At 48.5% G+C, this 20,584-nt stretch overlaps 9 protein-coding genes across 9 annotated transcripts; 5 read left to right on the top strand and 4 right to left on the bottom strand.

Moving 5' to 3' along the window:
• The first annotated feature begins 82 nt into the window (after positions 1-82).
• Positions 83-852, top strand: EI90DRAFT_3094994 (uncharacterized protein). Its single transcript, XM_039062504.1, has 3 exons — positions 83-114; positions 173-313; positions 386-852. The coding sequence occupies exons 2-3, from the start codon at positions 210-212 to the stop codon at positions 525-527; spliced, it is 246 nt and encodes an 81-aa protein (XP_038907908.1). The 5' UTR covers positions 83-114; positions 173-209; the 3' UTR covers positions 528-852.
• A 27-nt stretch (positions 853-879) lies between these two features.
• Positions 880-2,671, bottom strand: EI90DRAFT_2981470 (uncharacterized protein). Its single transcript, XM_039055988.1, has 4 exons — positions 2,167-2,671; positions 1,862-2,117; positions 1,349-1,813; positions 880-1,291 (listed from the first exon to the last, which is right to left on the bottom strand). Exons 1-4 carry the CDS (start codon positions 2,184-2,186, stop codon positions 1,121-1,123), a joined length of 912 nt encoding a protein of 303 aa, XP_038907909.1. The 5' UTR covers positions 2,187-2,671; the 3' UTR covers positions 880-1,120.
• EI90DRAFT_3094998 (uncharacterized protein) lies at positions 2,300-2,806 on the top strand. The gene is made up of 2 exons (XM_039062505.1): positions 2,300-2,689; positions 2,747-2,806. The coding sequence occupies exons 1-2, from the start codon at positions 2,355-2,357 to the stop codon at positions 2,754-2,756; spliced, it is 345 nt and encodes a 114-aa protein (XP_038907910.1). The 5' UTR covers positions 2,300-2,354; the 3' UTR covers positions 2,757-2,806.
• A 1,335-nt stretch (positions 2,807-4,141) lies between these two features.
• Positions 4,142-5,577, bottom strand: EI90DRAFT_3095002 (uncharacterized protein). The gene is made up of 5 exons (XM_039062506.1): positions 5,488-5,577; positions 5,354-5,407; positions 5,060-5,296; positions 4,382-4,984; positions 4,142-4,323 (listed from the first exon to the last, which is right to left on the bottom strand). Exons 3-4 carry the CDS (start codon positions 5,155-5,157, stop codon positions 4,567-4,569), a joined length of 516 nt encoding a protein of 171 aa, XP_038907911.1. The 5' UTR covers positions 5,158-5,296; positions 5,354-5,407; positions 5,488-5,577; the 3' UTR covers positions 4,142-4,323; positions 4,382-4,566.
• A 735-nt stretch (positions 5,578-6,312) lies between these two features.
• On the bottom strand, positions 6,313-8,180 carry EI90DRAFT_3095010 (uncharacterized protein). The gene is made up of 13 exons (XM_039062507.1): positions 7,963-8,180; positions 7,735-7,903; positions 7,675-7,682; positions 7,515-7,624; positions 7,403-7,452; positions 7,315-7,348; positions 7,199-7,251; positions 7,126-7,141; positions 7,015-7,075; positions 6,894-6,950; positions 6,718-6,836; positions 6,632-6,658; positions 6,313-6,576 (listed from the first exon to the last, which is right to left on the bottom strand). Exons 2-13 carry the CDS (start codon positions 7,863-7,865, stop codon positions 6,496-6,498), a joined length of 747 nt encoding a protein of 248 aa, XP_038907912.1. The 5' UTR covers positions 7,866-7,903; positions 7,963-8,180; the 3' UTR covers positions 6,313-6,495.
• Positions 8,181-12,067: 3,887 nt separating this feature from the next.
• On the top strand, positions 12,068-13,892 carry EI90DRAFT_3137808 (threonine synthase; the record flags this gene model as incomplete). Its single annotated transcript, XM_039064876.1, has 5 exons — positions 12,068-12,118; positions 12,172-12,584; positions 12,638-13,433; positions 13,488-13,606; positions 13,658-13,892. The coding sequence occupies 5 exons, from the start codon at positions 12,068-12,070 to the stop codon at positions 13,890-13,892; spliced, it is 1,614 nt and encodes a 537-aa protein (XP_038907913.1).
• On the bottom strand, positions 13,880-14,521 carry EI90DRAFT_3095025 (uncharacterized protein). The gene is made up of 4 exons (XM_039062508.1): positions 14,483-14,521; positions 14,358-14,415; positions 14,209-14,307; positions 13,880-14,149 (listed from the first exon to the last, which is right to left on the bottom strand). Exons 2-4 carry the CDS (start codon positions 14,393-14,395, stop codon positions 14,065-14,067), a joined length of 222 nt encoding a protein of 73 aa, XP_038907914.1. The 5' UTR covers positions 14,396-14,415; positions 14,483-14,521; the 3' UTR covers positions 13,880-14,064.
• Positions 14,522-14,592: 71 nt separating this feature from the next.
• On the top strand, positions 14,593-16,331 carry EI90DRAFT_859264 (uncharacterized protein). The gene is made up of 9 exons (XM_039068179.1): positions 14,593-14,963; positions 15,021-15,098; positions 15,154-15,291; positions 15,352-15,546; positions 15,607-15,660; positions 15,711-15,797; positions 15,844-16,055; positions 16,120-16,164; positions 16,223-16,331. Exons 1-8 carry the CDS (start codon positions 14,680-14,682, stop codon positions 16,137-16,139), a joined length of 1,068 nt encoding a protein of 355 aa, XP_038907915.1. The 5' UTR covers positions 14,593-14,679; the 3' UTR covers positions 16,140-16,164; positions 16,223-16,331.
• Positions 16,332-16,443: 112 nt separating this feature from the next.
• On the top strand, positions 16,444-17,991 carry EI90DRAFT_3095029 (uncharacterized protein). Its single transcript, XM_039062509.1, has 5 exons — positions 16,444-16,502; positions 16,556-16,639; positions 16,692-16,851; positions 16,906-16,956; positions 17,004-17,991. Exons 1-5 carry the CDS (start codon positions 16,465-16,467, stop codon positions 17,766-17,768), a joined length of 1,098 nt encoding a protein of 365 aa, XP_038907916.1. The 5' UTR covers positions 16,444-16,464; the 3' UTR covers positions 17,769-17,991.
• Positions 17,992-20,584: the final 2,593 nt, after the last annotated feature.

Below are 20,584 nucleotides of genomic sequence, written 5' to 3' on the forward strand. Positions count from 1 at the left end.
CAAAGAGTTGACGCGTTCTGATGGCAACTCCTCGCCAAACTTCCAACATCGTCTTCAACTCCTTTCTTTCAAGTCACTGGGTACGCAGAATGCAAATGCGACTAACCGGTATCGGTGAGCAGTGCCATCTAATGCTTAGGGTTACACTTGCAGCTGACGGATTCACGAAAAGCCTCATAGTTTCAGACGGAGAGCATTATCACCAGGCGATGCTAGGCTCCCAATTAAACTATCTTCTTGAGCAAAACATCCTAGAGAAGAACTCTGTTTTCACGCTCGTGCAGTGCGTGAACCACGCCATAATGAATAAGCGGTGAGCCATCCGATCGATCATTTTCCCATTGTCGATCTATTCGTTACGATCTCTCAAACTTCCGTTCCCCAGGCTGTTGATAGTTTTGGAAATCAATGAAACTGACGTTCACCACTTTGGCGAACGCATTGGATCCCCGACTCCACTGGACCAAAAACCAGTGGTGAACGTCCTTGCTGCCCCCAATGCCCACTCCCGGTTCCAGCACCGTTGAAACCTGTACTTCTCGCAATCTTCCCTTCGACAGCCCTCGTCCGTTCGAAGTTAATTGGGGATAAATTATGCCGGTGTGGTGTTGTTGTTGTTCTGCTATACGCACCGTCGCACCCGCATCTACGCGAGAATAGACAACGAAGTACTATTGTATGTAGTGATGCGCTGTCGTTCTTGACATTTCATTATAATCCCCGATTGTTACGCAATGCGCTATTAATGCGAGAGGATGCGCCCAGAAGAGACCAACCCTATATACGCACGTACGTACACCCTTATCGCTAGCTTGGCAAAGCCTATATGTAAATATTTGATCTGATTTTGCGATCTGTCAGACGACCAGGACTAAACAAATTCCTAAGCGCAGAGGCATTTTGATGGAGAGGTCCATTAATGGCTCAGGGAGGCGAATCATAGTACAGTTATCATCAAATTTTTGCAACAACAGGTCGTTCGTACGGAATAGGGAATTCGTGAGAGTCCGAGTTGGGAGTTTTCCCGACTCAAGAAATGAAAAAAAGAAAAAAGTCCATCGTTTCGAATAGGAGAGGGAGAAAAGCACGCCTAAAGAATCACACAATTCGCTTATGTAACTTATTCACCAGAAACACGGTTTGCATGTGCGCGGGCGCGAGCGACCTCATGCCGTTCGACTTCATCGTCCGAAAGTCTGATTTGGCCCTCATTCGACTTCTTGAACCTTTCCCAAAGTATGACGGCGATGAGAATTACTGGATACAGAATGACGAATATTAGATTAGCAACCTAAAAAGCACCATTCCCATGTCAATAAATTGCAATGATAGGTCATGGAGGTCTTACCCGAACGTTGGAGGCCTTAGGCTTGTGAATGAGCTGCGCAATTTCGATCAAAGTCCCTGCTACAGTCCATACAAAGTCCCTACGAAGCGCCACTTCAACTAAACCCGCGGTGTTGAAACTGACGATGAACGCTACAGCGTGCCAGCTAAAAGCATCGTAATCCTGTTCTCGGTTCTTGTCACGGTACCATCCTAGTATGACGAACAGTGTTTGAGGAAAGGTTTGCAAGAAAGTTAGGATGAGAAGGAGTTTGAGTGGCGCGTGAATGAAGACAATGTCGAAAGGGCGAGACTGATGAGAGGGGTACATGTAGAGGGTGATTTGGATCCAGATCAAAAATGCTAGAGAGATAGAAACAAGGACGAGTGAGACTAAGAACCATTGGAGGGTGAAGGCGACTATGTTTGCTGCCATGACCCATTGGAGGATGACAAGGCGGATACCAACGCCGTGAACAGCTGTTTCCTAGCAATTTAATGAGAATAATGTCCGTAGTGAGTCTGGAGTGCTTACTCTCGTTTCCCTTTTCTTCGTCATCATCAGCAATATACAATATCCTATCAACAGCACGAACACCATTAAAGCATACGTCGAAAGCAAGGAGAACGACCCATTGAGTGGCGTCGGATAAGAATTGGATATGTCCCTTAATGATGGATTAATTGCGAGAGAGCATACGACAGCGGTAGCTAGGTTCACAAGCACTGAAGTGGGAGTGAGTGCTTGGAGCCGGACATGCCGCAGTACAAGCCGTAGTTCGGGATCAGAGCTGGAGGGACTTGACTCAGCATAATAACTTCCTGAGTTGTCCAACCCACCTATCGAATGGTAAAGACATGTTCAAAGTCGAAAAGGACGACTTCAAGGGGCAAGCACGGTTTAAATCCTTTGGACCATTGGAGTAACAACGATGACGACAACAGCAATTCAAATGACCTCTCGGAAGCAAACTCCCCGCACCCTTTAGACTCACATCACCTGCCGTATTTCCACCGTCCCCAACACCATGGCATCGCAACAACCAACACGAAAGGCGACACTCTCGCTATACAGAGGAATGATCCGGGCTTCACGCTCGTTCGCATCATACAACTTTCGGCTCTATTTCATTCGAAACACTCGCGCCAAATTCAGACTAGCGGCGGTCGAGTCCGATCCTGCACGGACAAAAATGGCTTACGATGAGCTTTCAAGAGAGCTTGCGGTGCTGAAGAGAGCGGCTGTTGTCAATCGGCTATTCGAAGGGCCAAAGCTGATCATTGAAAAGCCCAAGGTCATTATTGGTGGCGGGGGGGCCGGTATGGAAGCCAGTGCTGGTGGTGGGGTCGGCCAGTCACATAGGTCAGTGGTTTGGAAAGATTCGTTTCGTTTCGACGGTCGGCTAAAGGGTTTCGTTAGGCGGCAGTAGGTCTAGCCAAAACATTGCACACTTTCGGGCTCTCCCTATAGTTGCTCTCGACACCTCATATTCATCACTCCCCTTTAAGTTCACCTGTACATGCTACGGGCTTTGGTCACCCGTATATCTTATTTGTGCTGGATTGCAATGGTTCTGAATGGGTTGTTGTTTTAATGAAAAAGCATGCATCAAACATAGGCGAAATGCTCACAAGCGACCATCCAGGGAATACCGCTAACGTCGCATTATTTCAGCTGACGTACCACCAGCCAGCTGCGCGAATTTGGCACAAATAACGCTCAAGGGTAAAGTGATGGTGGGAATATAATCCAAGGTCGGAGAGAAGTGCCGGAACCAACTGCAATCCACGTGACCTTTTTAAACCATAACTGTCTAGTTCTAGTCATCATCATCAAGCAAACATGGGAAAAGGTGCTTAAACCTCCGTCACCTCTGTTTCCCCCTACCTCTATACCAAATGCCAAGCTAACTGTCCGATCCTGTCTTATTGTTAACTCTCATTCACCTGATTAGTGCACGGATCCCTCGCTCGTGCGGGTAAAGTCAAATCACAAACTCCCAAGGTTGAGAAGCAGGAGAAGAAGAAGGCCTTGAAAGGTCGTGCAAGAAAGCGTATGCTTTACAATCGTCGGTGAGCAACCCATAGCTGTCTATCCATCGTAAATCACAATCGCGGCTTACATATGATTCAACATCCCACAGTTTCGTGAGTGTTGCTGCCACAACTGTCGGTGGCAAGCGAAAGATGTGAGTTAACTTGTCATGTTATCTCTCCATTTGCTTCCACTTCTTTATCCTGGTTCCTGGCTCGCCATCATGCTCATCTTGAATGATGATCGAATGCATAGTTCACTCTGAACGTATATGTAGACCAACAATCTTTTTAGTCTTTCGCTCCTATCTGACTCCTGATGGCATCGGCGTTACATCCCACTTTTATTTCTCTATCATCTTTTTCGTTCATACTTTTGAGTGGGATGAAATTGCTGACTGTTTGCTTTGCTTGCCAACAGGAACTCCAACGCGAAGTAAATCAACACCCTATCCTCTTGTTGATTGTATTACGTATTTCCTTCGCTTCAACTCATTAATACCAAACCTGCCTCTTTCGCCTCCGCATTTGCGCTTGGTTTCGAGCCCGAGCTTCGCGCCACTTCACTCTGACCCTATGCCATAACCAACACTTCACCTGCTCGTGCTGCCAGAACCTTTATCTACTCCGTATGGTGTCTTTTGCTGCCATGATATATACATGTGTATGCCTCGGCGAATATGACAACCTGAGCATTGCCAGAATCCCACCCACACGACTCACTTGCTGGATCCGGAGATATTATATCGATGGTTTGAATTGTAAAAACAAATGAGTTGATGCTCAGCTCAGCACGTTCTCAAGACCGATAGAGGGTGATGGGTAACTTTTGCTTGCTATGCTTGAAAATACTGGACATCATGCCGATACAGAGAACATAACAGCTGTTCAGTGAACAGCAAAGGGCGACGAGCATGCAACTCGCCCTAGCTAAGGCAGTTCAGAGCATCGCCCGACTCCATCCTGGACGGAAATATAGAGTTTTGGTCGGATAAAATTATAGAACCAATAATCCACTCACCCGCCACAGAGCTTTCACTTCAGGAATACATCTCGATAGTGGAGGGTAATGGTATCAAATTTCACGTGGCTGGCGTAAGATTCGGAAAGTAGATGCAGCCCCCAGTTATTTCCGTGCATGGCCAACCACATTTTGTACCACCACCTTACTCGACCTCGAGGGTTGGCAATGGCATAAGGGAATCATTATACCAAAAAACTTGCTGTCCTATTTCTTGGAAACCAAACTAGGGACAATAAAAACATCCCCAGCACTGACCACGTCACATTCCCGAAGACCATATCACGATGAAGAACTAATATTCCAAGAAGTTTGACCGCCACGCTTGAATGAGGGGGGGGATTTTCATTTCCATTAGTTGCTCTTTTGCAATCCCGCCGCTGCATCCAGATGTCTCTTGAGAACGGAACCACTACAAGCCCTAAGCATTGCCCAGACCTGTAGAAAAGTCTACACAGGGTGACGCACACAAATGGAACTGTTAAGCTCACAAGTAGCCATGTCATCGTTGCAAACGTTCCCCGGTAAAGCCAGCCGGATGGGTTGGATTTAGTGCGACGACCCAACGTGCATAATCGGAGGCCTCCATGATGCTTTCCATTTCTACACCCACATGAGGCGGCGACGGGGCAATGTATCAGAAAGTTCGAAGCGCTCGGCATGATAACCATTACGTACTTCCAAACCGTTCCTGTTGAGATCATCGATGATTTGACAGCGGAAATCTGTTCCGTAAAAGTGATGAAGATGCTGCGCCACACAGCTGCTGCGGTCATGCCTGGGTTTCAAGGGTTGCTTCATCACACGAAGAATGTTGGATCTGACAACGCCGGTGATGACCTATCCGTTGATAAGTCGGAAAGGCCTTCGCTGCCAAGGTGAACATCGACGATACGAACGGTTGTCATGTTCACCCTATCAAGACAATTGTGAATGGGGATGGAGAATGACACTAGAAGATTGAAAACTTGCCCCAATAGTTCCAATTCGAGCTTTAAAGTGTCACCATAATCAAGGTAGCGCCGTCTGTTCACTCTCGAACTGAGCAACATTTTGGTCGTCAAGAGGAGAGAAAGTTAGGGACTTTCGTCCCGAAGTGTAAGCACCTTTAAAACCAAGTAGCTCTGACCCTGCTCCATTATAACAGAGGCTGCGCACGGGATCAAGCCAAGAATGCTCCCTATATTTAATATTGTTCCCCTAGCTTCCTAGATGTGGTATTTTTCGTTGAGCACTGAGTGCCATTCACCCACAATTAAGAGTGCAGAAAAACCATCCTCATGACCCCGATCACGCTAACAGGCTCCTCCACGCGGTCCATGTCAACATCAATGGCAGGGCAACGGTACGCTGGAAAAATTGCGCTCAAAGTGGTTTAAGATCCCTGGGAGTATTGGTGCGCACCTAGTCCTCTAAACGTTGGGGTTGCACCGAATTAACCGTAGTGAACAAAAACAAACAACTACGCATTATTAACTAAGCCTTCCTCCGGTGACAATGCTTTTCGCGGCCAAGATAGAGTCTTGCTTCGTGACAAAAAGTCTCGATTCCGAGGTCATCTAGGCCGGGAGCAGTGGCAAATACGTGGAATCCTGAGGAAAGATTGTTTGAGTCACTACCTGCTTGAATACGGGCAGTTCCAAGGCACGCCTTGTACTCCTTTGCGAGTTCGAAACCTATTTCCTCCGGATGAACAACTGAAAGATTTCCCTGCGGCTTGAGCTTCAGGCAAAGTTTCCTCACTAGCACTCATTCGGTTATGAGGACCCCCTCGTCGGAACAACCGTACCTACGGAATTCACCGGGGCGCTAAGAGGGTTGCGCTATCGACATGAGCATAATTATGTCGTCCGCGAGGTTACCTGAAGCTCTGCTCAGAAGCACTGTTGTAACTTTCAGATATCAGGAACCTAGAATCCCCGACCCGTCACTCTCATTTAAAAAAGATATGATTGAAAGCTTAGGCTGGTAACCTGCCTGGCTGACTACCAAGGTACGGATACAAACGACCTTCGTAATTTCCATGCGCTTCGACACTTCAGGAATAATCCTGAAATGGAAAATCAGGGAGGGGACGACATGGGAGATGCATATGAAAGGTGGACCCTAGCAGGTTATAATTGTTTTTTGTCCTCCGAAGCGTCCAACCGCTCCTGCAGTTTGTTGAAGCCATAAAAGTTAGCAGCCAGGTTTATCTGAAGTGAACCATCATCATGTTAGCGCACGGGTAGTTGAACCGCCACTGCTCACCAAGAACTGCTTAGGCAAGAGCCACTCCTGTTTTTTGAAGGAACAAGTCAGATACCACATGTGTCGACTGGACTCTGAGTGCGTACAAAAAGCCACAATCTTGTGGAATAAACACCCTTGTATAACCGGGCTGGAACATGATCCTTCGTTGTCTGTTCAACGAACCATTTCGCATAGTCTGACGTCTCGGTATACTCCTTCATGCCTGAGCGAACAATACATGGCTATTAGGGATCATGCATGATGGGGTTCAAGGACCTACTGGCTTTGCCCTTCCTGTTTGCGATATATTGATCATTGATCATTTGGTAAAGGGAATCTGGAGGATTCGGCATGATATGCACTGGCTGGGACATAAACCACTCTCCCCGACATTTACTTACCAGGCTTCAAGTCTGGGTCTTTGTCTTCGTATATGTTTGATTTGACACTCCCGGTGACAACCTTATCACAATAACGGTCAGAGTCCGACGTCCAAAGCCAAGTATACGCACTGCCGTGGCACTGACACTATGAAAAGAATGGTGTTAATCAGTAATGTGACGTTCGAGGAGTGCATTCGCATACCCAAAGGGGGCGAGCTCCATCCGCAATATGTCGGTGTATTGATGCAAAGCGGCCTGTACGGACATTGGGGTATTGTTAGATTCGCGGCAAAATTAGCTCTCGGGATTATGGCGTACCTTTGCCGAGCCATACGCCGCAGTGAAACCCATTCTGTCGATGTTGAGAATGAGCAAACATGCAATAACATGAAGCGGAGAAACGCACGGGAAAATGCCAGCGACGCTTCCAAGATTCAGAATCTTCCCTTTAGCTTTCTGATATTTGGATTGGAAAATACGTCAATATGCTATTCCCAGAATTGGCGCCACTGACTTACTATCAAGAGAGGCGTAAACTCGTTAACCATCCTCATAACTCCGAAGACGTTGACATCGTACATTCGCTGGGCGTGCTCGAGGTCGATTTCAACGGCGGGATAGCAGCATGCTGCCAATCATAAATCCTTCCAATCGATGCGTAGGATGTGTATGACTTACGCTGGCCGCTGTTCCATATTTGAGTCGATACTTTGTTTGTCAAAAATCACTCACACTCACGCATTATTAACCAAAATGTGCAATTTCCCATCGTTCCTTTCCGACACGACTTCTTTCGCTGCACGTACAGACTCGTTTTTCGTTACGTCTAGCGACAGCGTCTCAATCCCAAGTTCTGACAATCCTTTCATGGAATCGATATTTCTGGCAGTGGCAAAGACGATATAGCCTAGGGAGCGGCAACCATAACAGTCAGAAACAGAATGAAACTGTGTTACGCATCCTCACCGTTCCTCCTGTATTCCTTTGCCAATTCATACCCAATGCCACCAACGGAGCATCTGACCAGCAGCTGTCTAAACGTGAAATGTCAGAGTTTTGGCTTAATAAGTTGCTCACCCGGTGATTAGGACAGATAGCCCAGACATTTTGAGCAAGCAAAGGCTGATTGATATTCACAGTGTTAATGAGTTGTAGATGGGGCTGAATTAGCGAGCGCGAACTGAGGTGCAGGGAGAGGTTGGTGGTGATGGAAAGTTCGAGGGCTCCGCTGATCCCGGAAACCGCCAGGGCTGTGTGATACAAACCCTTCATGCGTCCAGTGCTCCGGGCAATCCATTTATTGTTGCCTCGGCTTACTTCTCGGCTCCGAACGCATGATTATGTATGATTGTCTTCGATGCATGAAACGAGGAAAGCAAACATCGAACCAAGATCCGGGGGAAAAACGTGGGCCCCTTTGCTTACGTGTTCTTCTTCACGTGTCTTCCACACGTCACTACTTTCCCCTATGCTTACAACTTCTTTCCATGGTTGCCTTATCATACTAGATTGCTCGCCTTGCTTTGCAAAAAAAAACCTGCACTGCATGCATGTATTGAAGAACGGATTGCATTTCAAGAACTGGCTTTGCATGTACAGCGCAGAGCGAACATACAGTGATCATTGTTGTGTAGTACATGGACGCCACCGGGCCTGAGTGAGGCGAGTGAAGATCGTGTGAAAGCAGTGGGGAAAGGCTTTGTCAATCAAGTTGCTTGCATGAGAATCTAAATTAGGGGTAGAAGTTAGAACACGATTGATGTGCACAATGTGCCATTGCCGCAGGGTCTCCGAGTGGCCGTTCACCACATACACGAGGGAGTTGGGTTTAAGCATCGGAGGGTCCTGCTTGAGATATCTGGCCTCTTTCAGCGCTCGGACTTCACAAGACTGTGATACCGTTCAGAAGAATACTTGCGCGAGGTAATGGGACATACAGGAGGACGGAAGGATCCAGTTACTGGAAGAATCGATCTCCGATCCCGGAGACAAGTTGACTCCAGTGATGTCCAAGTTCACAATATTCACGGGAGGCTGCATTGTGTCAGCGGGTGGGTGATTAGATAGCGTGAGTGACGTCACGGTGTGAATCGGATTGGCTCGTACAAGTCATTAATTTGAGAACGCTCTGTTTTATATTCTGTCACTGACGAGATCCACGCTCGTAGTTTGGGAAGAAAAGAGAAGAGTGGCAGAAAGGAAAGAAGGAAGAACAAAAACTGCGGCACTCAGGATTCCCATGTAGTCCCCTACCATGGTACTAACTGAGCGGTACTCGGCTTAACTTCGCGGATCAGACGGGATGCGGTGCTTTCCGAGTCCTATGGCCGCAGATAGCCTAATACATATTCCCACATCTGATGAATATCTATGCTGCTGGGGGGGGGTTTGACAGACAAAGCAAATGGATTGAAAGATCTCCCCAACTGAATCCTAACCCTCCGTCTCAGCTGTCCCGAGGACCGCACCAACGCTAACGACGGACTGCCACTAGAGGTATTGCTATTCATCAGACGTGGGAATACGGGCTATGCCATCTGCGGCCATAGGACTCGGAAAGCACCGCATCCCGTCTGATCTGCGAAGTTAAGCCGAGTACCGCTCAGTTAGTACCATGGTAGGGGACTACATGGGAATCCTGAGTGCCGCAGTTTTTGTTCTTCCTTCTTTCCTTTCTGCCACTCTTCTCTTTTCTTCCCAAACCACGAGCGTGGATCTCGTCAGTGACAGATAAAACAGAGCGTTCTCAAATTAATGACTTGTACGAGCCAATCTGATCGCATATGATATACATATATCTATCTTAAGTTTCTAATGGGGAATCGTAAGTCGTGTATGGCCCTGGCAAACTGGCATGGTAGGTCAGGTCGTCCAATGCTAAGTTTTGCTCTCATCGTTTACTTTCTCATGTACTTACTTCACTTCCCATTTCCCACATCAATATAGCTTTGTCTCCCTTCACCATATGACTGTTTTTCCTCTATTCAACTTCCACGCCCCCCACGCATCTTTTCCATCCATTTTCTTTTAGTATTACTGCGTAGTCCAGTTAACCTTTCGTCTTCCTTCTCCAACACTTCGCATGGCGCCGTTGTGTGGATTGCGGTTTGGAGAATTAATATCGGGAAACGACCTGGACAAATCGTGAATGAAAAGGTCGCGTTCAAAACTTGTGGAATCAGTTTCATTTCAAGCGGAGTCACTCCGCTGAACGAACCGGTTTGTCTTCCCCCAGAAAAAAAATTGTGTAAGTGTTCTAGCATTCTTTAGCGTTCTCGTGACTCAGATCTTGGCGTCTAGAAAGAATGTAGTCGGGTTTACTACCTGTCCACGCCTTTTTTCTTACGGTTCACCAGGGTGGCGTTACTCCAAATGTGGATTGAGAGATTTTCGTTTACAAAGAGTTGGCTCGGCACAAGATGCTGAGCGTGCCTCTCTTCGTGTAGTTCAACACCGTGTTATATGTCACCTTTCCCTGTGAAGAAAGGAAATAGTTGCAGCGAAGAAAAGAGTTCAGTTTGTTCATTGCTGTGCAGGTTGCATGAGCGCGGAACCCACCTTCTAGTTAGGGAGGCATGTATAATTGGCCCCTTCCTCCAGGACTGTTAAAGGCTGAGACGAAGGATGTTTGCGCAGAATTGACGTTCCAGAGAACTAATGGCTTCGCTGGGTTGGCATCATTAATTTCCACGAAATGGGCGACCGTTACTTTATGAATAGTTAATGGGACTCTGAGTGCGTCCTCTTGGGTTCTTCAGGCCAGGTCGAGACCATACAGGCTGAGGGACCCACCAGAAAAGATGTTCCTGGTTGCTGTTATCGTGTTCTGATAGACCGTCATTGAAGTACTCCTGAGCAGTGAGGCTATAAAAATAATTGAGCCATGGTTGCCACGTGAAAAACACGACAGCTTATGATCGGGAGTGGCGCTTACTTGGGAGATACCACGATCACCCACCTAGTAGTATATACTTGGCCACCCAAGCTTTGAAACCCGGGTTGTCCATTCTGGACTTCCGACAGCCAGAGCGGGCGATCCACTTAAAGTGCAACAACCCCGCATGCCGGCGCATTTGCTTACCCGGACCGCGTATGATCCACTGCTACATGATGCCAATCAACAGAAAACGTCTCTAAACTACGGAAAAACACGTACATCTTGGCTTCATAGCGGTTTCAGGGTCGAGGGACTAATGATTACTTAGTCGCATAAGCTGTGAATGTCGAAGAGGAGGTCATGATTTTCCAGGCGATAGCACTAGAAAAATAGCATCCGCCGTAGTGTTGAAATTTCGTCCGTGACCCATCTTTGGTCAGTATCAAGCTCCCCATCCTTGTTAACTGTCATAGAAAATAAATCATGGGTAGCATACCATAGGGACACGGTCCCCACAATTCAGGAGGCGCGAGCATTGTGTTATTTCCGACTTTCGGGCAACCACTACGGGGGACTAATTGTGGAAAGCAGGATAATATCTAAGTATCGACCATGATGCGTAATTGGGCATCTCGATGCTCGACGGAAGGTCTTCTTTGGTCGTGGCGACTTTAGCGCGTGGTCGGACGAGTGAGTCTGGGTTCGCGAGAGAAAGCATCGGGCGCATACACCAGGGCCCTTGTGCATTGAGCTCTACCGCAATTGAATCCTGCGCGAGGACTCCATTCCACTACAAGTCCACTGGGACTTTGAAGTTCGCGCCGGCAAATTTGGTAGTGGTATCAGAAAGGAAAACGGCAAGAATATTCTAAAAGACTCGGAGGGCGTGTTGAAGAGAGGTGTTGAACCTCAGGTTAAGGGAGGGCGGGCGTTATTGTTGCGCGTGGCTGTACTTTCAAACAAGAACCGTCAGCCGTTTTTCAAAATTCAGTAAAATTGTAGGTGAGTCGTTTGTTGTGGCGGGGGTGGTAGCTGGATTTTGCGAGTTTCACAGCACATCGGGGCATCTGTGGTAGCGCGCATGACTGGATGATATTGCATGTATAGGATCTTCTGTTTGCGCCGAGGCCGAAGGAAGGCTCGGGCTCGATTCATTCAATAGATCGAAATCGCCTGCGATCCGCTTCAGCTGCAATGAAATATTTCTCTACTCGAGGGGGGGACCAGCATCTGTCGTTCGAAGAGGTTCGTCTCGTTGCTCTTGGTGTTGATCGGACTCAACATTAGCACCATACCAGACTGTCTTAACGGGACTAGCTCCCAATGGTGGGCTTTACATACCTTCCCAGATACCTGCCCTCCCGAAAGACTGGCAGACGTCGTGGGCCAATTACTCATTCCAGGATCTATCGCACGCGATTCTCTCCCTTTTTGTACCCATCACAGAAATTTCATCGGCCGAGTTGCGATCCCTCATCGAGAGATCGTATTCGACGTTCAGGCATCCTGATGTCACACCTGTCAGGAAGTTGAGAGACAGAGAGTTTGTTCTCGAACTATGGCATGGTCCTACCTTCGCGTTCAAGGATGTCGCATTGCAACTACTTGGGAATCTGTTCGAGTTCTTCCTGAAACGCCGAAATAAAGGGAAAGCGGGGAGCAGTCATGAGACACTGACAGTCGTTGGAGCGACAAGTGGCGACACTGGAAGGTATATGCCGTATACTTCACTAAGCAAATGCATGGTTTATACTCGTCACTCAGCGCCGCAATCTACGGACTACGAGGGAAGTCTGACATATCGATTTTTATCCTCCATCCCAAAAATCGCGTCTCTCCAATCCAAGAAGCACAAATGACCACCGTCACAGACTCAAATGTGCACAATATTGCCGTCAAAGGAACCTTCGATGATTGCCAAGACATTGTCAAGGCACTCTTCGCCGACAAGGCTTTCAATGACAAGTACCATCTAGGTGCTGTAAACAGCATAAACTGGGCGAGGATTCTCGCACAAATTGTCTATTACTTCTTGGCGTATTTCCAGGCCACCAGACTTATCGGTGCCGGGGCCCGGCTACAATTCGTCGTACCCACTGGGAACTTTGGAGACGTCCTCGCGGGTTGGTACGCCAAGAGGATGGGTCTTCCGATGGAGAAGTTGGTTGTTGCGACGAACTCGAATGACATCCTCACCAGATTCTGGGCTACGGGGCGGTACGAGAAATCCGCAAGCTTTGAGCTTCAGCCATTGGATGGACGCCATTCACTTACGGAATCTGTGAGCGGTGATCCCGAGTCCAAGAGCGCCTCCGGTGTGAAAGAGACGCTCAGTCCGGCGATGGATATATTGGTCTCGTCCAATTTCGAACGACTACTTTGGTATCTTGCCCATGAAAGTTTGTCCGATGTAAGTGAGACCGAGAGGTCGGAAAATGCGTCCAAGATGGTGAGAGGATGGATGGACAATCTCAAGAACAATGGGAGGGCCGCGGTTCCCGCTCGAGTGTTGGAATTGGCCAGAAAGGAATTCTCCGCGGAGCGTGTTGATGATGATGAGGTAATGTTAATCCAACTTTCGCAGTCAGATAGCATCTTAATAACGCCTTAACAGATACTGGAAACAATTAGACTCTATTATGAAGCCAGAGATGGCTTCGTCAATGAGTCGTATATATCTGATCCCCATACGGCGGTGGGACTAGCTGCAGCCCGTCGTACAGCTCTTCAGAAGTGAGCGTCCTGTCGTTCCACAGAAATAACTAATCTCAATACTTCTTTCAGCTCACCAGGCGTCCATCAAGTGATCCTCTCAACTGCACACCCGGCCAAGTTCTCGGAGGCAGTAACAAAAGCACTTTCTTCGAACCCTTCACTTGACTTTGACCAGGATGTCTTGCCATCGCAATTCAAGGGTTTATTGGAGAAGGAGCGCAGGGTGATCGACGTTGAAGAACCAAGCGTAGAGAAGGTACGAGTTGTCATTTCCAGGACGTTGGGATACGGTGTCGGAAAATAGATACTAACGGGAAATGTGCGAGGGATATCTTGGGCCCAACTTGTTGAGTCCCTTGTAGGGCACAGTTGTTGATAGTCATTTTGGTTCACTCAGTTCATCCATCTTACGGATACGGGGGGCCGCGAGAACAAAACGATAGCTATAATTATAGCATATGGCACTAAATGAAGCCTCACGACGTAGAGGGGCTAGCAGGAAGCTGAGGCTGGAGAATAAAGCGAGGCACATAAGCGGAGATGATGGCGCCAATTGCGAATCTATTTTGCACCCGCGTCAGTGACAGGAGACCATGAAGCAAGAAGGGAGGACAGCCCACATCATCCCTTGGACTGAATTGCCGCCATCCTTGGTGCGCAGAGGATGAGAATTCAGATAACCCCAAAGCCCCACGGCCAAAGTGGTCCATGCAACGATACTCAAAGCAATGTCAAAAAAAAAGCGACACAAGCAGGAATGAAGGCCTACGGGCTTCTCGTCATCATAGTAACGCCGCCGAGCAGCATAGATGATGATCCCAAACCATCTGATCGTCGGGACACACGTGAGGGACGGTCATTCTCAAGACTTGACCAGACGTTGAACCGACTGACCAACTTGAAATTGCTCCCATGACTCGGGGCGCACTATCTTCTCCTCCAGTGAGGCGTCTCTGGGGTCGTCATTCTTTAGAGACCGCGACATTGTATTAGTCCTAAGTATCTTACATAATCAGCAGCCATCGTAGCAGATCGCACTTTCTCGCAGCCCGGGCATCGTTCGAGGCATCACACACTCATTAATCCACAGAATGTCTCCCGTCGCAGACCAGAGACCCGCCGCTCTTTCATGTTCATATCCTTCCAACAACTTAATGTCACATTCCACTCTTGACCATGATCGTCTTAACCGCAAACACACTCTCCTAGCGTCATCCGTATCATCCTCAAGTAGTATGAAGAGTGGCTTTAGTACGGCAAATAATGTCTGGGGCGCTCTGGCGTCGAAGGCACAAACATTCTTCTTGAAGACCGGCAGATTCACAATCAGAGGAAACTCCACGGGCAAGAGAATCAAGCCCATCACAAAGCTAGCGTGCGTGTTTCACGCGTTATTCCAGAAAGGAATGGGCTAATGTATGGGGCTTCTCAGCACTATCTATGAGAAACGCGCCGACGAGGAGCACAAACCCTCAAAAGCGTCAACGCCATCCAATGTGGAGAGAGAGAAGTACATCACAAGCTTGCACTTGGAGTATGGTTAGACTCCGATCCTCCTCCCCTAGATTGATTCCTCGTGCTGTTCTTGCTGTGGACTACAAGAGTCCAGTTGGAATGTTCCATATGCCCAAGGCCATCGGTATTGTTCTCGAGTCAGAGCAACAAGCGGAGAGATGCGTGGCCCCTGTTCCTGTGAAATTCTCGTAAGATCGTGGCACGATCCAGTCCCGGACATTTTCCACACACTCATATGTCTCCCTCAGACCCCCTAAACCCAAACTTCCTACTCCACGTCGTGTCCCGGTGCCGTCCTTCGAGGAGGGCAAAGAAAATGCCCCGCCCTTGAGGGAATCTATTAATCTGTCTCCCGTCCCGGCGCATTCCATAGTAAAGCCTCCCACCGCAAGACCACAGAAGCAACGAGTGCGAACCACTCCGTCCTTCGTTAACCCGCAGACGTAGGTTGCCTAACCCCCCAGCGCTTTGAGCAGTTTTCCTGATTTTGGCCGGGTGCGTAGTCCTCCCAAACCGAAAGTGCGATTAAGCCCTCGAACAGCCCCACGAACAACTCGGTGAGTCGATATCGGCCTCCTTTTGGCGCCCTTTTGAACTCCCGATCTAGCGTTCCAAGCCGAGCCTCAGGTGGTGCTTCGAATATCCCCACAAAACGCATCACTAAGGGAGTTGTTCCATCTGGCCAAACCAAACAGTATGTACCTTCAGGCCTTGGTACAAAATTGCTCCTAAATTTTTAGAAGGGGTAAAGTTGCTACTATCTCGCAGTCAGCTAAACCGGGTCAGGCCAAATCGAATAGCATCTCCAAGTCTGTCCCAAAAGTCTCCACGGGTCCTCCCCGATGCAGAGAACCTTCCACACAACATCATGCTTTCTTCATCAGTCTTAAAGCGTCCGATGGTAGTGACGAGTCTTCGAATCTCGAGCCCCCTGCAGATAGATCTGATAATCGTAAGGCTTCTGGGATCCCCACTCTCAAATCATCCAATCCAAGAGCAGAACCGAGCCATTTCAGAAACAAACCGCGTTCGGTAACCCATTCTAGTTCTGTTCCCAAAAGGTATGGCATATCCATAGTGAGCGCTTTTTTTCCTCGATGAGAACTTCCCTGTTGTAAGGGATTCACGGAGCCGGATGCCCGCCTCGGCCGGCACTGTTTCCTTACCGACAAGGATGCCTGCTGGGAATGGAGCCTCAAATAGGGACGTCAAAGCCGAAGTATCTCGTACCCCATTTGTCCCGAAGGCTGGCCGGTGGGTTTCCGAATCAGTTGCGGGATTCTTCATTCACCGACCGCTTGTCTTGATGATTTTATAGTGAATCTGCAAGAGCTGCGTCCCGAGCTGCTGGGACAAGTTGGATGCCTCGCGCACCAGTTGCTAGATCCAAAGCTAGGAGGTATGGGGATCGTCATCGATGGTCTTCTCCTGCTGATTGATCCATTATGTCAGTCCCCGTGAGATCTCCGCCGTCAATGCAGCGTTCTCCACAAGAACCTCTACTGCAGCGATGACTACGTCTGTTCTTGGGTCCAAGTATGTATGTATGGTCGCCCTGTGGTGTCTGACCTCTCAGCATCATCCTTAGCTCGATTGGGGAAACTGCAGGATCTGACCCTGGAATATCTCGTCACGTCCAACAGGGCAGCCTTGATGTTCAAGATCTCCTGGCTAAGACCCTAGTTTCAAGCCCGGTATCCTCGAATACTGGCATTTTAATCATGGAGGAGCGTCCACCCTCTGATCTGGTGGGTGGTTGTATTTGTTCCTAAAGTACCCCCCTCATATCTTTCTGGGACAAGTTTGACCTATCAGTGGAGCTCTACTTGATTCCATATCATGAGCATCCCAAGGTATGTGGTGCCAACGTCTTTCGAACCAATTCATCAACTTCCCACAGGTTCAATCTCTACATCGATTATTTTCCCAAAGCAAAGCCCAGCACTCCCAGAGTTCTACCCCTCGTCGTTTCTCGCTTGCCTCGAGTGTCTCCTGGGGATTTATGACTTCTACGCCCAAAAGGGGAGGTGTCCTGGATTCTTTGGGTGGTGATACTCTTCGACCTGCGGCTGAGGGCATTTCGGGGTCTATATATGCTAAACATGCCAAGCGGTGGCTCACAGATGATGAATATGCTTCCGACGTGACATCAGATACCGCTAATAAATCAGAATCTACTCAAGGAAGCCCCCTCCCTTCTAGTGGTGCATGCTCTCCTCAGTTGTCTTCTCTTCCAACGATCTGTGGGATTTGCTCTAACTGCCTATATTCTAATCCGTGGTCGAATCCAGGTCCCCCGAAGCTGCAAACAGATGTCTTGCCTCTCACATGGTCACCTCTGTTGCATCGTAGAGGTTCTTTTGCTGTTCCTTTCCATAACCCTCCTGGAAAGTTACAATCGTTTCCTTCGCTATTGTCCAATAATGAGAGACTCTTTGGGGCACGTTCCAAGGGGGATCAAGTCTTACCAGAGGAGAAAGATACGTCTTTGGAGGCTGCTATTCGCGGTAGTGGTGGCCTTCTACCATTGGTCCAACCCAACTCATTGACAGATCTTGATTCAATGTTGTTGGGCGGAGCTTATGATGGACCGAATGAGAGTCTTTTCGAAGCAAGACTAGAATCTCTCATATCTCAGGAAGGGAGTTGGTACTCGGATGACTAGAGGTGTTTGCATGACGGCGATGATCACGACCGCATTGTATGGTGGTTACGAACCTGTTTCCACACGCTCAAGAATTAATGCCTTTGTATTGTCGACCCTATCTTCCGTTCCTTCTCGCGTGGGCTTGTCACGTTTGTGTTTAGCATTGTAGTTCATTTTGTTCATGTACTATGTAATTGTCGCTGTTGTAATATTGATTCGTGCCTTCTGGGACAGATTTACCCACTTAAGTCTTACACCCATTAACAGTATCACACGTTCACCCCTCATATCTGGGAATGAGAGCGAACTTTTCCCATGTGTCCATTTAAATCAATTAAGGTGAAGGCTAACGTAGTTGGATGGTTCTGCTCATGTACGTACGGGTTGAATGCACAAGAAAGCCGGTGACCCGGCGGACAGCCGCGATTCTACAGATAAACCCGCAGAGGGGATAGAGAAGTTGCGAAGGACAGTGAGTGTGTCAGTGGAATTGAGGCACGTCCGCCGTACCATTAAATCGTGACTCTGCAAAAGCAGAGCGTTACCAAATGTTCAGAATCCGATGTACATTACGGGATATGCTGACTGGCATTCTTTGTGGCGCATTGCGAGTTGTTTAAGCATATTAACGGTCTTAATCCCAGGCCCAGCCTTTGAACTCGTTGGAAATGGCCAAATTCGCCACAACTATTGGCTCCTGTTGTGATGGAACATATAGAATTGTGCGACCAACCCAGGTCGAATTACCCCTTCTGTGCTTACACGCCGATGAATGGTCTTAGCAACGTAGCTCGGTATCCAGTACCAAGAAAGGTAAAGTGCATGGCATGGCAGAATACTTAACGGGCAGGGCATATGTGTTCATACAGGATGCTCCTTCAATCTTGGTCGGCCGCACCTGACTATGAGAGTCGAAGAATAATGCTGCCCTTTGGTTTGCGAGACGACCCGGGCCAGGAGAAATTTTGAGAACGTCTGCATGCGCTCACACTCATGCATATTCAGATATCTGGAAACGTAATAAAGCTCCCCTTGCGAATGAAGTCCGCTGAATGTTCATGGTCGGCGCCAGTTTATGTAATAAACCGTCTCCGAAAGCCATTGAATGCCATATGAGTGTACCGATTAATTTGCGAGGACGTGAATTGCGCTGGGTCACGACTGCTCCAAATGATTCCATCGCAACCTGAGCACGGGCCAACCTAAACCGACTTTCGAAGTTACGCTTGTTCCAGATTTGGCATTATGGTGAGAAATTGATGTGAAATGCTGGTCTATTATAGAGTTCCCCACTCGCGACTTTGTCCTGGCGGGTTGAATATGATCGTCAGGGATGTCAGGAGGCCATAAGAGAAATCTGTCAATTTATGTGTGACAGATTCGGAACGAACCGAATAGACTCACCATTGATCATCTTTCTGAACGGTTGATGCGCACTGCTAACTGATGCAAACACGGACCAACACACTTATGCGGCCTAGTACGGTTGCTTTGATGAAACCAGAGCTCAAAGAAGCCGCAGCTGACCAAGTGGTCGTCCTCTTGCGCTCAGCTACCCAAAGATGTCCGCGATGTCGAGTGGCACCCAGCCATCGTGCATACCTAGATCGTCCAGTGGTTCAAGCCCTCGACTACTGACTCAGGCACCCCCATCACGGTTCTCCCACCCACATCTTGAAGGATCATTGTCCGGCCATCAAGCTAAGCTGTCCATTGATGCTGCTGTATCCAAACTTAGCCGTGCTGTTGGTCGGCCTCAAACGAGCAATTCTGGTGCCATCAATTTCCGTCTCAATGGGAGAGGTTTAGCGTCTCTTGTTATCATTGACTCAACGAACACCCTCATTGAAGGCGAGGGGTTTCAAGCGACGTTCGCAACTGCAGTGGATCGAAATCCCACAGCAGTTAACTGGCTAGATATTGAACAAACATCCGTTGGTGACGGAATATTTCAACCTATTGCAGTCCCTACCCCGTCCGCCATCCTCCTGCGTCGACCTACTCCGTCCTTGATCGAGTTCCATACTCCGTCTGGTTCTGTGTCGAGCAATATGCACCTGTTTACACACCATTCCAAACTTTCCGTAGGTTCGATGTTACCCACTTTGTGTGATTTTGTGACCGTTTTCCAACCCAGATGAATTCCGCCAGGCAGTATCTTAGCCGTCGAGGTCCGCCGGCCCCGATTACGATCCCTTCAACTGAAGCCTTGTGTAGTGTTGAGCCACAATTGCCCACCTTTTCAACTACCGCCCAAAGTGCGCATGCGCAGCTCCAAACCCGACCACCTGATGTTCTCAAGGACAACCCATCGGCAGAGGGCTCTGGCCTTCACTCACAAGAGACTCAGCGACATCTCAACTTGCTCACGGGCGATGACGATCTACAATCCTCGGATGAATTAACTGTCCTTGAGAAAGCTCTCGCACCGCAAACTCGACTAAGGGAACTGGCTGGAGCAGGTGATGTGCGATCAGGTCCAATTCGGAAGAATCGCAGTTTTCGGGCCGATAGTTCGAAGGATTGTGGTGCTGGTCAAAATCAACTTTGTCCACAGCAGGATAAGTTTGAGCCCTCTCAGGGTCGGGGACAGGTAGGTGTGGTGCCTGCACCGTTGTCCGACCCTTCAGCGATCGCCCCCCGTGAGACACTGGGAGATTCAGCATCCACTTCACAGGTGAGCTGAAAGGTTTCCTTGTAGTCGCGTATCCTGTATCGTCTGGCTGAAACAAACGTCACGGCAAGGACATGGCACTGCGGTCCTCATCTCCACATACATTCCATAGCACTGAGTCCACTCGGCGAAATGTTATTCCTGCTCCACGCCGTTTATC

Source organism: Cantharellus anzutake (assembly GCF_015039405.1).
Source record: "Cantharellus anzutake strain C23 chromosome Unknown EI90scaffold_201, whole genome shotgun sequence".
In the NCBI taxonomy this organism is placed as follows: domain Eukaryota; kingdom Fungi; phylum Basidiomycota; class Agaricomycetes; order Cantharellales; family Hydnaceae; genus Cantharellus; species Cantharellus anzutake.

What these genes read in the sequence shown, in the direction of transcription:
- EI90DRAFT_3095010 (XM_039062507.1), bottom strand. Translation starts at nt 7,865, where the DNA reads ATGAAAGGATTGTCAGAACTTGGGATTGAGACGCTGTCGCTAGACGTA. An exon ending in AGTTTACGCCTCTCTTGATA is followed by an intron (nt 7,453 to 7,514) that starts GTAAGTCAGTGG and finishes TCCAAATATCAG; the next exon opens with AAAGCTAAAGGGAAGATTCT. An exon ending in CCACAAGATTGTGGCTTTTT is followed by an intron (nt 6,659 to 6,717) that starts GTACGCACTCAG and finishes TTCAAAAAACAG; the next exon opens with GAGTGGCTCTTGCCTAAGCA.
- EI90DRAFT_3095025 (XM_039062508.1), bottom strand. Translation starts at nt 14,395, where the DNA reads ATGCTGCTCGGCGGCGTTACTATGATGACGAGAAGCCC. An exon ending in ACTATGATGACGAGAAGCCC is followed by an intron (nt 14,308 to 14,357) that starts GTAGGCCTTCAT and finishes CATTGCTTTGAG; the next exon opens with TATCGTTGCATGGACCACTT. An exon ending in AATTCAGTCCAAGGGATGAT is followed by an intron (nt 14,150 to 14,208) that starts GTGGGCTGTCCT and finishes GGTGCAAAATAG; the next exon opens with ATTCGCAATTGGCGCCATCA.
- EI90DRAFT_2981470 (XM_039055988.1), bottom strand. Translation starts at nt 2,186, where the DNA reads ATGTCTTTACCATTCGATAG. An exon ending in ATGTCTTTACCATTCGATAG is followed by an intron (nt 2,118 to 2,166) that starts GTGGGTTGGACA and finishes AAGTCCCTCCAG; the next exon opens with CTCTGATCCCGAACTACGGC. An exon ending in CGAAGAAAAGGGAAACGAGA is followed by an intron (nt 1,814 to 1,861) that starts GTAAGCACTCCA and finishes TTAAATTGCTAG; the next exon opens with GAAACAGCTGTTCACGGCGT.
- EI90DRAFT_3094994 (XM_039062504.1), top strand. Translation starts at nt 210, where the DNA reads ATGCTAGGCTCCCAATTAAACTATCTTCTTGAGCAAAACATCCTAGAG. An exon ending in CACGCCATAATGAATAAGCG is followed by an intron (nt 314 to 385) that starts GTGAGCCATCCG and finishes TCCGTTCCCCAG; the next exon opens with GCTGTTGATAGTTTTGGAAA.
- EI90DRAFT_3095002 (XM_039062506.1), bottom strand. Translation starts at nt 5,157, where the DNA reads ATGACCGCAGCAGCTGTGTGGCGCAGCATCTTCATCACTTTTACGGAA. An exon ending in TCAACAGGAACGGTTTGGAA is followed by an intron (nt 4,985 to 5,059) that starts GTACGTAATGGT and finishes ATGTGGGTGTAG; the next exon opens with AAATGGAAAGCATCATGGAG.
- EI90DRAFT_859264 (XM_039068179.1), top strand. Translation starts at nt 14,680, where the DNA reads ATGTCTCCCGTCGCAGACCAGAGACCCGCCGCTCTTTCATGTTCATAT. An exon ending in AAGCCCATCACAAAGCTAGC is followed by an intron (nt 14,964 to 15,020) that starts GTGCGTGTTTCA and finishes GGGGCTTCTCAG; the next exon opens with CACTATCTATGAGAAACGCG. An exon ending in CCATCTGGCCAAACCAAACA is followed by an intron (nt 15,798 to 15,843) that starts GTATGTACCTTC and finishes CTAAATTTTTAG; the next exon opens with AAGGGGTAAAGTTGCTACTA.
- EI90DRAFT_3095029 (XM_039062509.1), top strand. Translation starts at nt 16,465, where the DNA reads ATGCCTCGCGCACCAGTTGCTAGATCCAAAGCTAGGAG. An exon ending in GCTAGATCCAAAGCTAGGAG is followed by an intron (nt 16,503 to 16,555) that starts GTATGGGGATCG and finishes CCATTATGTCAG; the next exon opens with TCCCCGTGAGATCTCCGCCG. An exon ending in AGCGTCCACCCTCTGATCTG is followed by an intron (nt 16,852 to 16,905) that starts GTGGGTGGTTGT and finishes TTCTGGGACAAG; the next exon opens with TTTGACCTATCAGTGGAGCT.
- EI90DRAFT_3094998 (XM_039062505.1), top strand. Translation starts at nt 2,355, where the DNA reads ATGGCATCGCAACAACCAACACGAAAGGCGACACTCTCGCTATACAGA.